At 42.5% G+C, this 11973-nt stretch overlaps 2 protein-coding genes and 1 pseudogene across 4 annotated transcripts; all 3 read left to right on the forward strand.

Annotated features, from left to right (window-relative positions):
• The first annotated feature begins 291 nt into the window (after positions 1 to 291).
• LOC145696638 (uncharacterized) lies at positions 292 to 2789 on the forward strand. The gene is made up of 8 exons (XM_081773709.1): positions 292 to 359; positions 409 to 535; positions 815 to 888; positions 949 to 1463; positions 1571 to 1862; positions 1908 to 2005; positions 2214 to 2529; positions 2579 to 2789. Exons 4-8 carry the CDS (start codon positions 1081 to 1083, stop codon positions 2654 to 2656), a joined length of 1167 nt encoding a protein of 388 aa, XP_081629835.1. The 5' UTR covers positions 292 to 359; positions 409 to 535; positions 815 to 888; positions 949 to 1080; the 3' UTR covers positions 2657 to 2789.
• Positions 2790 to 4721: 1932 nt separating this feature from the next.
• On the forward strand, positions 4722 to 9491 carry LOC145699839 (uncharacterized). Of its 3 annotated transcripts, XM_081777096.1 has the most exons (5): positions 4722 to 5305; positions 6013 to 6386; positions 7648 to 7946; positions 7989 to 8142; positions 8305 to 9491. In XM_081777096.1, the coding sequence occupies exons 2-5, from the start codon at positions 6332 to 6334 to the stop codon at positions 8655 to 8657; spliced, it is 861 nt and encodes a 286-aa protein (XP_081633222.1). In that variant the 5' UTR covers positions 4722 to 5305; positions 6013 to 6331; the 3' UTR covers positions 8658 to 9491. The 3 variants fall into 3 exon arrangements, with proteins under 3 accessions (XP_081633222.1, XP_081633223.1, XP_081633221.1); XM_081777097.1 differs by lacking the exon at positions 6013 to 6386; XM_081777095.1 differs by lacking the exons at positions 4722 to 5305; positions 6013 to 6386 and adding an exon at positions 6528 to 7038.
• Positions 9492 to 10359: 868 nt separating this feature from the next.
• Positions 10360 to 11450, forward strand: LOC145697919 (neuronal acetylcholine receptor subunit beta-4 pseudogene; annotated as a pseudogene).
• Positions 11451 to 11973: the final 523 nt, after the last annotated feature.

Below are 11973 nucleotides of genomic sequence, written 5' to 3' on the forward strand. Positions count from 1 at the left end.
AATCAATTTATCCACAAATTGCATAAAATTTCTTGCTGCGTTTTCTCGCCAGCTCCGAAATTCAATAAAATTAGGCAACTTCATAAAATCAACATAATTTTTCAAAATGTCAGACACTCTGAACTTCATATAAAATGGACGCGCGAATCAGTCTATCAACTGCAAAATGAGAGGAAGTTTCATCGCGTCATTTGTCGCAGCTCAAGATTTCACTCCGCAGGACTCGGAATCGCAAGAAAAAAAACTATTGAAATCATGGAAGAGAACTCACATTTTTCGATTCCGGAAAAAAGATAACATGGGAGCAATTTCTGACTCAGCAAGGTCGGCTGGCTGGAGGAGATCGTCCGATGATTCAGGTAAGTAGTTTTTACTGCAAATAACTGTATGTTCATTGTACAATCTAAGTCAATGGCGGAATTTATGCTTTTGATGGAGGGCGTGATGGATTTCGACGCAAATAACTTGATCAACTACGGCTGCTGGTGCCAAATCGATCCGAATTCCGGCTTATATTCTCAGCGAAAAGGGAAGGGTTTATGATTATATGTTATAATTTATAACGCGCTGGTCTTGTCCAGGGTTGTAAATCACCCCGACCACCCCACCTCGAGGGTGGGGTGTTTGTATAGCACCTTGATATTTTTCGAGGTGGGGTGGGGTGGTCACAGAAGCACCTCAGTTTTCCCAGGGTGGGGTGGGGTGGTGAAGGATGCACCCCGATTTTTTCAGGGTGGGGTGGGGTGGCCTTGGTGGCACCATGGTTTGTGGTGCTCTCTTGTCAGCTCAAATCGAAACCCTTCGACAGGAAGAGCATTAGACGGTCTGGATCAACAGTGTCGAAACTGGCACCGCTGCTACAAGTGTATCAAAAAGGACTCAGGATAGGTTGAAACCGATTTTGATTCGATTTTATTGAGAATCATCGGCTATCCTGGAACGGCCGAGTCATGTGATCCTGACAACGTCGAATACATCGCCAACTACATTCCGGAAGAAAACAAGTTCGTCTGCGACGAGTCGGAGAACACCTCGTGCGAGAATCAAGCGTGCTTGTGTGACGTTGAAGTGGCTCAGCAAATGTTCAACAGCTTCACCACCGTCGACGACAGTTTCATCAACGCGAATGGCTTCGATCACGCTGCCTCATGTGTTCCAACGAGCAATGCGGGAAAGAGGGATTTGGAATGTTGCGGGACTTTTCCGCACAGATGGACTTACAATACCGACGCGAGGGAGTGCTGCTCGGGAGTTATCAGCGCTCTTGGAACTTGCTCGGACTACAACCCTCCTGATATTACTGTGGAGCCACCAACTGATCCACCGACTGATCCGCCAACAACAACGACTACTTCAACAACTGCCTCTAATCCCTGTGAAAACGTCACGTGCAGCAACTACGGTACCTGCTACGTCGATGCCTACAGTCAACCTTACTGTATTTGCGACGATGGCTGGATGGGGTAAGTAAATTTTAAAGTCTGCTTTTGCTACTGCAGATCTGCAGTCTAAATTTTGAACAGACAGGGGGTCAAAACTGACCCCAGAATGACGTTAATTTTGATTCTAGCGACAACTGTGCCACGCAAGTTTCCAATTATTTTGGAGCAAAGACGACTTGCACGGAGAATGACGGGCGACGCGACCTTGCAATTCTCCTCGACGTGTCGGGCAAAACCAATCGCAAGACAGATGTTTTCGAGTTTGTCAAGAAGATCCGCCAGAGCATCGATCTCGCCAGCGTCAAGGTGTCGTTGACGACATTCGCCAATTCCGACGAAGAAGTCATTTTCCCCGCCAAGTTCGTTTCTGCTGCGGAAATCGACAGCAGCGTTGATGGGTTAAAGTGGGGCGGAGATAAGGTCTCATGAAGTTTTCTTTTTTGAACTTTCTGACTTTATTTTTAGACGAAAACAATGCTTGGTCTGAACACCGCGGCGAGAAGTCTTGACACAGATGACGCTATCGCCGATATGATTTTAGTCATTTCTGACGGTTGGGAAAGGTAAATGGAAAATTGGTCAAGGAGGAATTGAAATTATCTGTCTCGCGTGAGATAAATATGTTTTCGAGTCTCCTCGCCGAAGTAGCTTGATTCAAGCTCCAAAATTCCGAGGCTCGAAAACACTTGAATCGAGCTACCGAACGTGATATTTTGTTGAACGTCTCAATTCGACTCCCTTTCTGTTCGTTTTTTCAATTCGTTTTTTCAGTGGAAACATTGAGGGCGCACTGGGCGCAGCTAGCAAAGCCGCTTCAGCTGGAGTCACAGTTGTGGCCGCAGCCGTGGCGACTCCGTCAACGCGAACAAAGACCCAGGACCTGCTCGAGCCAGAGGTCGACTTTCTCGGCTCGCTGACCCAAGACGTCGCGGGCAACGTTTTCCAGCTTCGGCCAGACGCTGTCGACGCTGCCGTCTCTTCCTTCATGGAGCTGTTCAATGCCCTTCAGAATTGCCAGATTTCCTCCAACGCGGCCAAAGACGCCGCGCGAGTCTATCTCGCTTCAAAAGTCGAGATTCCGACAAAGGTTGCGACTCACTCAGTCATCTCCCAGGCGTTTTATTGCATCTTTTTAGGAGGCTTTCAACTTGCAGTCGACCGGAAGCATGATCGACTTCTTCGGCTACTTGCCTGACTGGGCGCAGAAATCATAAACTTCACTTGAAACTACTGTAGACAACACTGTAATTAAGGCCTTTTAGCTTATGACGAAGCTTCAAGCCCTGGCCTCTTGATGTTTCTGAAGGATAAAAGCTTGATTTTTTTCTAACAAGAAACTAGATTCTTTGTAAACTTCATTTTTGATTGACAAGTTGATTCGAAAAGCGAGTGATTATAACTTAACCGCATGGGACAGATCGGGGGATAGAGGCGCTCGGACAGAAGGTGTATTCCACTGCACTTAAGAAAACTACTGGTCGGATAAACTTGAAAATTATACCCAATACTAATTTTGGGGTGCAGATTTCAAATCCGCTATCAAAATTTGCATAGCGCTTTTCCTTATTGCAGAAAAAATGCCATTTATCTCTGGGGGGTTTCAAAAATTATCTCTTATTTAGATTTTTCGAAAAAGTAAATTCAATATTTGAAGTCAGCGATATCGAAATCATATAAAACCCCTTTTAGTAGACAAAATTCTTGATATTGGTTCGGTTTCAATGTGCAAACACTCAGCGGGACGGCAATTAGGCCGCATATAATCCGGTGCAGAGGGCGGTTGGTAACCGATAATTCCTTGAAACTTATCAGACCTGCTCCAATTATATGAAGGAACAACCATTTTAATTTTTATCTAATTTGGACAATTCGTTCGGAAGTTATTTAGCTGAAAAGTCCTTAAGTGCAGTGGAATACACCTTCTGTCCCATGCGGTTAACTGGTGCAGAGAACTCGAAGATATGGATGCAAAAAGCAGATATCTTATTAGGATCAATTAAAAATAAAACAATCGATATAAATAGTATCTTTCTGCGGGTAACAGTCAAAATATCCTAATTACTGATTTCTCCGTCGAAATAGTATTTTGATTCCAAATAATATTTTTGTCTTGAATACTTAATTTCTAAAATGAAAATAGTACATTCATTTTGTCATCTGCAGAATAAGAAACAGCTGATTTTTTGCCAGCGTTCCAAGTCGACCCGATCCAGCTTTATTTACATGCAAATAGTCGCAAATAACCGGGATCGAAAAACCGTAAACAGTATAAAAACCTTTATCTTTGAAGAATGGCTGGTCACGTGACAACATTTGGAGATAGAAAACCTGTCATTTGAGGATTGATTATTTGCGTGTTCTTTTTAGCCCTTTATCAGCCTTTGTCTAGCAGACAAAAATTGGCTTGAAAAACTTAACTTTGAAAATTAATTAATTCGAATAATTAATTCAGCAAAGCAAGAATACGCTTGCTATAATTGCATCGCTCGACACGCAATGGTGATCTTGAATTGGCATATTGCGGGTTCGTACAAGCTCCAGTGCCTCCAGTACCTCGCCTCGTCTGAGAGACAAGTTCCCTACGTGAGAAATTTCACCAAACATACGACCATGGGAAAAAACATATTATCGTTTACGGAAGCTCGCTAACAACAGCGAGCATCTACTGCATAATTGCTACGCCTGAGTGGATCCTAAATGAAATGAATGCTCCTTTCATTTTCTTTTCTTCCAATTTTATTGAAAATATTTTCGAAAAAAAAAGAAAAAGAGAAAGGTTTTCAAATTAAAAAAAACGACGGTTGAAAATATGTTTGGAAAGAGTAGACATTTTTGGCTTGGAAAACAAAGCTATCGAATCTCGGACGGGATCATCTGGTGACAAGGCGTCGTCTCTCAGATTCCCCCGTCTGAGAGAGAGAGTGTGTGTATCGCTCTGTACTCAAAGTCGGTCTCTCCGACGAAATCTCGGATGGCAGATCGGGGATCGGTAGCATCGGTTACTCAGATTCCTCTCGTTTTCTGTCGACATCAGCGTTGTATCCTGGCGGCCGGCGGCATCGAGGCCATTGTCGACCAGACACCAACGAATTCGACGACTTCAATTGGCTAAAAACGATCCAGAGGAACGTTATTTCTTGTTGTCAAAAATCAAAACAAAGTCAGAAGGAAAACGACCATATGACTAAAGAGAATACGCATTTAACTGCGTACGTGCCAGGAGAGAAACAAACACTCTCGCAAGAAGGTTGAAAAATTAGGGAGGGAAGGGGTGGAAGAGGAATGGAGCGCGAAAAAACGATGGAGCGAGGAAGAGGAAGAAGATGAAGTTGCGAGGTGCTTTTGGAAGATCTAGAATGCGGATGGCGAAGGAGTGTTTTGAGGACGAGTGTTTTCAGACGTTGCTGTCTAGATCGAGAAAAACAACCAGCGGACGAGTTCGGTAAGGGGCGCAACGCCACTTGCGACCCAACTTGCGGCCAGCAGAAGAGAGAGAAAGAAAGAGGAAGACGATCACAACGGAGAAGCCACTCTTTCCGAAAAGAACACAAATTATCGTCGGATAATTTTGCAACTCCCTCCTCCCAGCTGCGTCCTTCTTCCTCGCTGAAAAGTCAAAGTCGCGCATTTCTTGCGCGTGAATCAAGACTGATTAATCCGAAAAGAGAAGAAGGAAAAATCAAAAAATGGCGATTCTGATAGGAAGGAACTTCGAATAGAGAGTTTTTTTTTGGAAGAGAAAACATCTCCCCCGCTTCGATTTCGATTGACAAGCTCAAGCCAGTACAGTCAGCGTTACTGGAACAGCAAGATGCACTGCTATGTCCAGGGTACTCGTCGCCGCGTCACGACAATTGTCATAGGTATGTACAGTTATAGAGCAATCAAGAGTTAAGGAAACGGACTAAAAACACCAGTACTACGAGAAAAGTTTCATCGTCTTTTAGCTGGGCCCGGGGCATGTTCAAAAAAGTTTCCTCGACAAAGTTTTTTTCATTTTGTTTTTTTTTTAATTTAATTTTTGCGTGTTTACGAATTTGCTTATTTTTGAGCTCTTAATTTTACGCTGGGAATTAGTCAAACATCACCGCACTTTTCATCAACAGCAAACATGTGATTTGATGATGTTATATAACCGCCCTTGGCGATTATTGTCCTTTCTCACATGATTCAAAAATGACTACTTCCCTCTTAGTAGTAAAGGAATATTCGATCAAAGCAATAAAGAAATTATTGTAATTAGTTCTATTTTCAAAGCGATAACGTTTTAGTAAGTTGACAAACCGACTTTTCTTCTCCTATTGTTAAGGGTGTCAATGCATTCTACCTTGTCTCAAGGGAATCGATCCTGGCCCCTTTCCAAAAATGGAAAATCTACAAAAATGCCTTTTTTGGAATCTTTGGCGTCTGTTTTTTTAAGAAAAAATCAGACAAACTGACTTTTTTTCTTTGTTTTTGAAAAAATCAACTCTCAAATTTTCGCGATTTTTGGAATTTGGTCGATTTTAGTTCAATTTTCGCGAGTTTTTTTCATTTATCGATGGAAAATTTGACTTTTAGTGTTTGAAAGTGTTGGATAATGCGGTTAGAAACGGTTCTTGTGGAAGTGGGAAATATTTTTCTCCTTGGCTTGGCTACCTCGCGTGGCTTTTGGCGTGTTTTCCGATTCGTAAACAGCAGCGCCGTGGTTGCTACTGCCAACTCTGACCAGTTTTTTTATTTTCCCTTCAAAACTACTATCGCTGCTTTTTCCCAGCTTTTTCCTGACGATTAAACGGCTTTTCCAGAGAGAAAGAAATTGAAAGATAAAAAATATTTTGAAAAAAAGAAAAAATAAATTTAAAATTGCGCGGGCGAAAAAAAGAAAGAAATAATATGCGAAAAAAAGGATGAAAAAAAGAAACAACTTCGGATTTTCAAATTTTTGGTCTTCAGCAGTAAAAGGTAAAAATATTTTTTGCCAAAAAAAAATTTTTTTCTCGACGGTTATTTTTATGATTATTTTCGAAAAGAAAAACTGGGCGTAAAATCGATTTTCCAGGTCATAATTCAAGGTCAGGGCCTGACCGTCTTAGACTGCTGGCCGTCTGGTAGACGAGAAAGCTCGGTAGCTACGGTATTGAAAATTTCAGCGCTACAGTATTTTGAATGGGCTATTTATTTCTTCGAAAACATCATGAAAAATAACAAAATTCGCGTCTTAAATCCTGGGTGGCCCCTGTCATCCCCATAGATCAACAAGAGAAAGCAACAACACCTTTTTAGGGTGGGTTCGCGTGACCCCGAGAGAGTTCCAGTCACAGCGCTAGAATGTAGAACTCAGAAGACCCCGCGCGACAAACAATTAGTAGATAAACTTTGAATCCGTCAGCAGTTTTTTTTTCGACGGAAAAGGACGAAAACGCAAGACATTCTCAAAAACAAGCCAGTTTAAAAAAAGAGCTTCTCGCACCTTTTTTTAATTAATTGAAAAAGAGACTCAATTTTTCATCAAAAATGACGAAAAACACCGAAAAAAATTTGAGCTTGAAAGAAATCTTTGTCCAAATTCTCAATGAGAATCTTCTTCTTCTTTTCCATGGAAGAGAATACAAAAGTGAGTTATTTGATAATGAAAAAAAAAATTAGTGTTCAAGAATTTGGAATCCAAAAAAGGCTGCTTACGAGCTTGAAAACATCCCCCTCGCGTTGAGCCCGCGCCAACCAAGGGCAGAAGCCTCTTTTTTTTCATCCTTTGGAAATTGTTTTTGGCAATAAAAAAAAATAGACAAAACAACAAACAATCTGAAAAAAGAAGGGGTCCGTTAGAATTGGCGCCGGAAGTCATGAGGCGTGAAATTCCAAATTTCCAGTAAAGTTTCTCAATTAAAGACCCTTTTGCTCAAGTTGAGAATCGATTAGTTTTCGAGCTCGAAAATATCATTTTCGCGCGAGCCACTATTCTAACGATTAAATATTTAAATCGCTGGCTAGAACTAAACACGCTTAGGATGATCAATCGATCATGGATACTGTAATACTGTAAACTTACTTGTTCCTCAAAAAAAAATTGTAATGACGATTATTCGATTTTTTTTTTGAAGGGCAATAAAGCTGTCATTGGGACCAATTTATTCTGTTTGCAGGCACTTGAAAGTTACGCGGCGCGCAGCCCTTTTTAGTCCTTCCAAAGTTGACGATTCAAATTTTAAAGTGGCAATTTTAGTCGGCGGGTGCTTATGGGCAGTCCTGCTCGTTGGTTTCGTGGTGGAGGTGGGCCTGTACGAGACGATGTGCCAGCACTCGCCGGACATGTTCTCCGTCTCGTGCCAGTTGTCCGGCGACCTGATCTCCTACGTCTGCTACTCGCTCTTCATCTTCACCGCCATCGTCGTCGGCATCCAGCTCCTCAAGACTGCGTCAAACACGCCCCCCGCCGCTCGCAACTTCAAGTCCCCGCTCGCGCTCAAAAAGGACAAACTCTGCAAACAGATCGCCTCCTCTACTGCCCTCGTCAGACTCATCGCATGTCCCCCTTCCCTTGTTTTCCTCCTAACCGCTTTTCAGATTCTGATCATCGCCGCCCTCGTGCTACTGTACATCGTGCAGAAAACAAAGGAGCTCTTTCCACAGTTGCTAAACGGCTTCGAGCCAGCTGATCATCCCAAACTAGCCATTTTGAATGTCTTCATGTATGTCCTCAACAATCTCGCACTACTAGGTAAGCAAGTCACTGTTATAGGGGGTTTTAAGCCAATCAGAAGCGAACATTCTATTCAGACAGAAAAGACTGCCTTCTGATTGGCTGAAAATCCCCTTTAAATTTCGAAAATGTCCGATTGAAAAAACGAAACTCTTCCTTGATTTCAATTCGTCTTTTTAGGTGTTATCTTTTTTGCCTCACAAGAACTAACAAAACTCAACCAGTCGATCGTTGACCCGATGGGCACGGCGCGGAAGAAGATGGCGGCCGAGAACGAGAAGGACTTGGTGGAGGCGGAGTCGCCCCCGCCCCAGGCGAGCTCCTTCTTTCGCCTGAATCGCCACACGGACCACATCCAGATCATCCGCAGTTCAACGAAACAGAGTCTGCAGAAGACTCCCGAATCTCATTCCTCTTCAACCTCGGGCATCGGCTCCTGCTCCCCCAGCTCCTCGTCGCCCGGCTCGGGCTCCACGCCGCCACCGAGCCAGAATAACGCGCCAAGTTCAAAACGCAGCCAACCGCGCGCTTAAAAATGCGAAACTGCCCAGACACAAATCATCGTACCTGAAAAAATCATTTCGTATCAACCTTTTTTTTCGAAAAACAGTCATGCAAAATATCTTCTGCAAATATTCCTCGGGCCTGAATTCTTCCTCCCTACTCCATTTTTCTATTTTATTCGTATTTTCTTTCGTAATTATGTTGATTTACATATTCGTTCATCTTCGTGACATTGACTCGAGTCTCATTTCACAACTTTTTTTCTTTCCTACTTGCACAATACTTTAGTACTGTGCTTTTTCAGCCAAATACGAGTCATGTTCAAGTTCAAGGTTCAAAAAATTTTTTTTATAAAAAAGCTATTAAAAAAAGTATAAAAAGTACCACCCGCTCCCCGTAATGCCCAGCAACATTCTAAGTTCAAAAACATGTTTTTTCCTCCTCGAGGCGAGTTTCGTCGTCGCCTCGGGCTTGAGTCCGCTTTCTGCTGTATTTTCTTTTTTTCAATACTTATTATGAACTCGTTATCGCCGTTTCTCACGACCCCGAATATTAAAAAAATTCTTAAAAAACCCAAAATCTTCTTTTCTCGATTCAAATTTAAGAAAAATCTCATTGAAAAGTATCCTTTTTCATTCTAGCTCTGCTTCTTGAGCCCTCACGAATTCGATTTCAATAGCTAAAAACTCTTGCTTGCTCAAAAGTTAAACTCGGTGTTCCAAGCTTTCACAACCTGTTTTTTACCTGCTTTTTTGTTCATCGTTTTCCACAATTTCCCAATTCTTGCTCCAAAAATGAGCAAATCTAAAAACTCGCATTCAATTGGCAAATCTTTGAACACTGATCCTTCGACCCTAAATCCAGCAAAGTAATTTCTAAGAGAAAGAAAAGACACCATCATTACTTCTATGTAGATTTCTGTTTTATTCATTTCGAAAAAATACAAAATAAACTCAAAAAATCAACCTCGACTTTCAAAGTTGACAGGTCATCAATTTAAAACAGGAACGCTTAAATCTGTAATTCGCACAATTTTAAAGTGATTTAAAGCGAGAACTTTCGGCGAGGAATAAAAGCAACTTTTGCAGCCACTTTTGCAAACATCGTATTCTTCATGCTCTTTTTCATCTTTTTACTTTCGGTCGTGCAGGTCTTTTCATTCAAGAGCTACCGGTATTACGGCTACGAAAACAGCGATGAGTCTCGAAGCGATGATTTCTACCCCTTCATTTACGAGAATGACTATTTTATAAAGAGTTGCGATTTGAGCGAAAAAGGATCGGAGCAAGAATTAAGGGAGTAGACATCGTTAAATCGATTCATTTCAGCTCGAGTTTTCTTCAGCAATAGTTTTCGTTGTGACACCCTTATTGTCCCCTCCGGACATTTGAGACAAAAACAGAAGGTTTAACGATGTCTATCCCCTTAAGAAAGATGCTGTTCGAGAGCTACAACAGTAATGCCAGTCCCGATAGACTGGTTGAAGGAAAAGGTTTTTCCATCATGTTCTTATTCTTATGCTAACCCAATTTTTATGATAAAGAATCCTAAAAAAGTCCTCCTAGAAGTTCAATTAGACCAAGGGCCCGCTCAAACAAGTTCAAATAAGGATTTTCTACTGAAATTGGTGTTTAAGGAAGGCGAAACGATAACTGATCCTTTCCGGGCCGGGAACATGGGGCCTTTCAAACAAGCTCAAACTGGTGCATCTGTTTGAACGCGGCGATAGTGATGGATATGCGCATTAGAGAGGAGACGCTTGTGACGCGGCTAGTAATCCGGCAATCGTGGATAGACGCGCGCTTCTTTTGGATGGACGACTGCAGATTCAACACCATCGATCGGCTCCACATCGACATTGAGCGAATCTGGCGGCCCGACATCGCCGTGCACAACAACGTCGACGGCACCTACATTTCCTCCTCCGTTCCCACCTTCAAGGCGATCGTCTTTTCCAACGGAACGGTGCTCCACTCCCACATCGGCAAATACAGCACTTTCTGCCGCGTCAACGTCGAGAACTTCCCCTACGACGAGCAAGTCTGCAGCATCGACTTCCACCCCTACGTCTACAGCGGCGAAGATGTCAAACTCAAGACAGCAGAAGTAATGCGCAAGAACTTGAAGCCCAACAGTGAATGGGAGCTGAAACGAGCCACGACGGAATATAAAGGTACTTCATTTTAATCAAAAAAGAGGCTCTGAGAAAGTAATTATGTTACTATGTTTCGACCGAATTTTGAAATAAAAGTAGGGATGGAACAAATTCTATTTCGATATTCAATCAAAAACTAAGTAGTTTCTTGTGAAATCATATTATATATTCAATATAAATTCCATTAAATTTTATTAAAAAACTCATTCATTCAGAAAAATGGGACCCGCTCACCGGCCAAAACGAAACCTTCGTCCGGGCATCATTATACCTCGTCCGCCTGCCTCTTTTCTACACTCTTTACATCACCCTTCCGATTCTGATGATCACTTCCATGGTTATTTCCGTCTTCCACCAACCAAACATGGGCGGCGAAAAAATCACGCTCTCGATTTCGGTCCTCCTCGCGCTCACCTTCTTCCTCGGCCTGGTTTCCTCCATGACTCCAAAAAGCGCCGCCGCGATCCCGCTCATTTCAAAATATCTCATCTTCTCGATGGTGCTGGTCAGCTTATCGGTTGTGTCGTCTGTTTGCATTGCGAATTTGCATCACCGAACGCCGGAAATTCACGCTATGCCTCGCTGGCTACAGAAGACCTTTTTGGATACCATTCCTACAGTGCTCTTGATGCAAAGACCTACAGTCTGGGCTCAGAAACCTTTGTAGAAAGCCTGAGTCAGGGTTCTGAAAGAGCTTTGATAAAAGAATTATCGAAAAAGCCTCTACTGGGCTTTAATAAATGATTTTTCGGGATCCTGAGTCAGGTTTTCAACGCAGGTTTCCGAGCCCAAAATACAGTCCCGCATCCGATCTTCCCAACTGGTCATCGTTTCTCTGTTTCATCGGAATACCCTTCAAGCTACAAGTAAATAGTGAATCTTCCCCAAAAAGTATTTCCCCGACCATTTTTTCTAGCACTTATCAAGAACGAAAAAACTCGGAAAAACCCGAAGATGAAAAAACTGTTTTCACGTTGGATCACATTCCAGTGCTCTCCGGCCGTCTCAGATCAGAAGAATACATTTCCAAAAAGCTGAAGCCGCGAAAAGTTAAAATAGCGAAACAGGACACCATCTACGGATCTTTCTCGAGTATAAGTTCGGCCACGTCGAGCTTTAACGAGCGGCGAATTTCCAAGCTTGGGTTTCAAAATTTAAAAAGCGGTCGATTTCGACCTTGAAAGACATTT

This window comes from Oikopleura dioica, chromosome 2 (assembly GCF_907165135.1).
Source record: "Oikopleura dioica chromosome 2, OKI2018_I68_1.0, whole genome shotgun sequence".
NCBI lineage: Eukaryota > Metazoa > Chordata > Appendicularia > Copelata > Oikopleuridae > Oikopleura > Oikopleura dioica.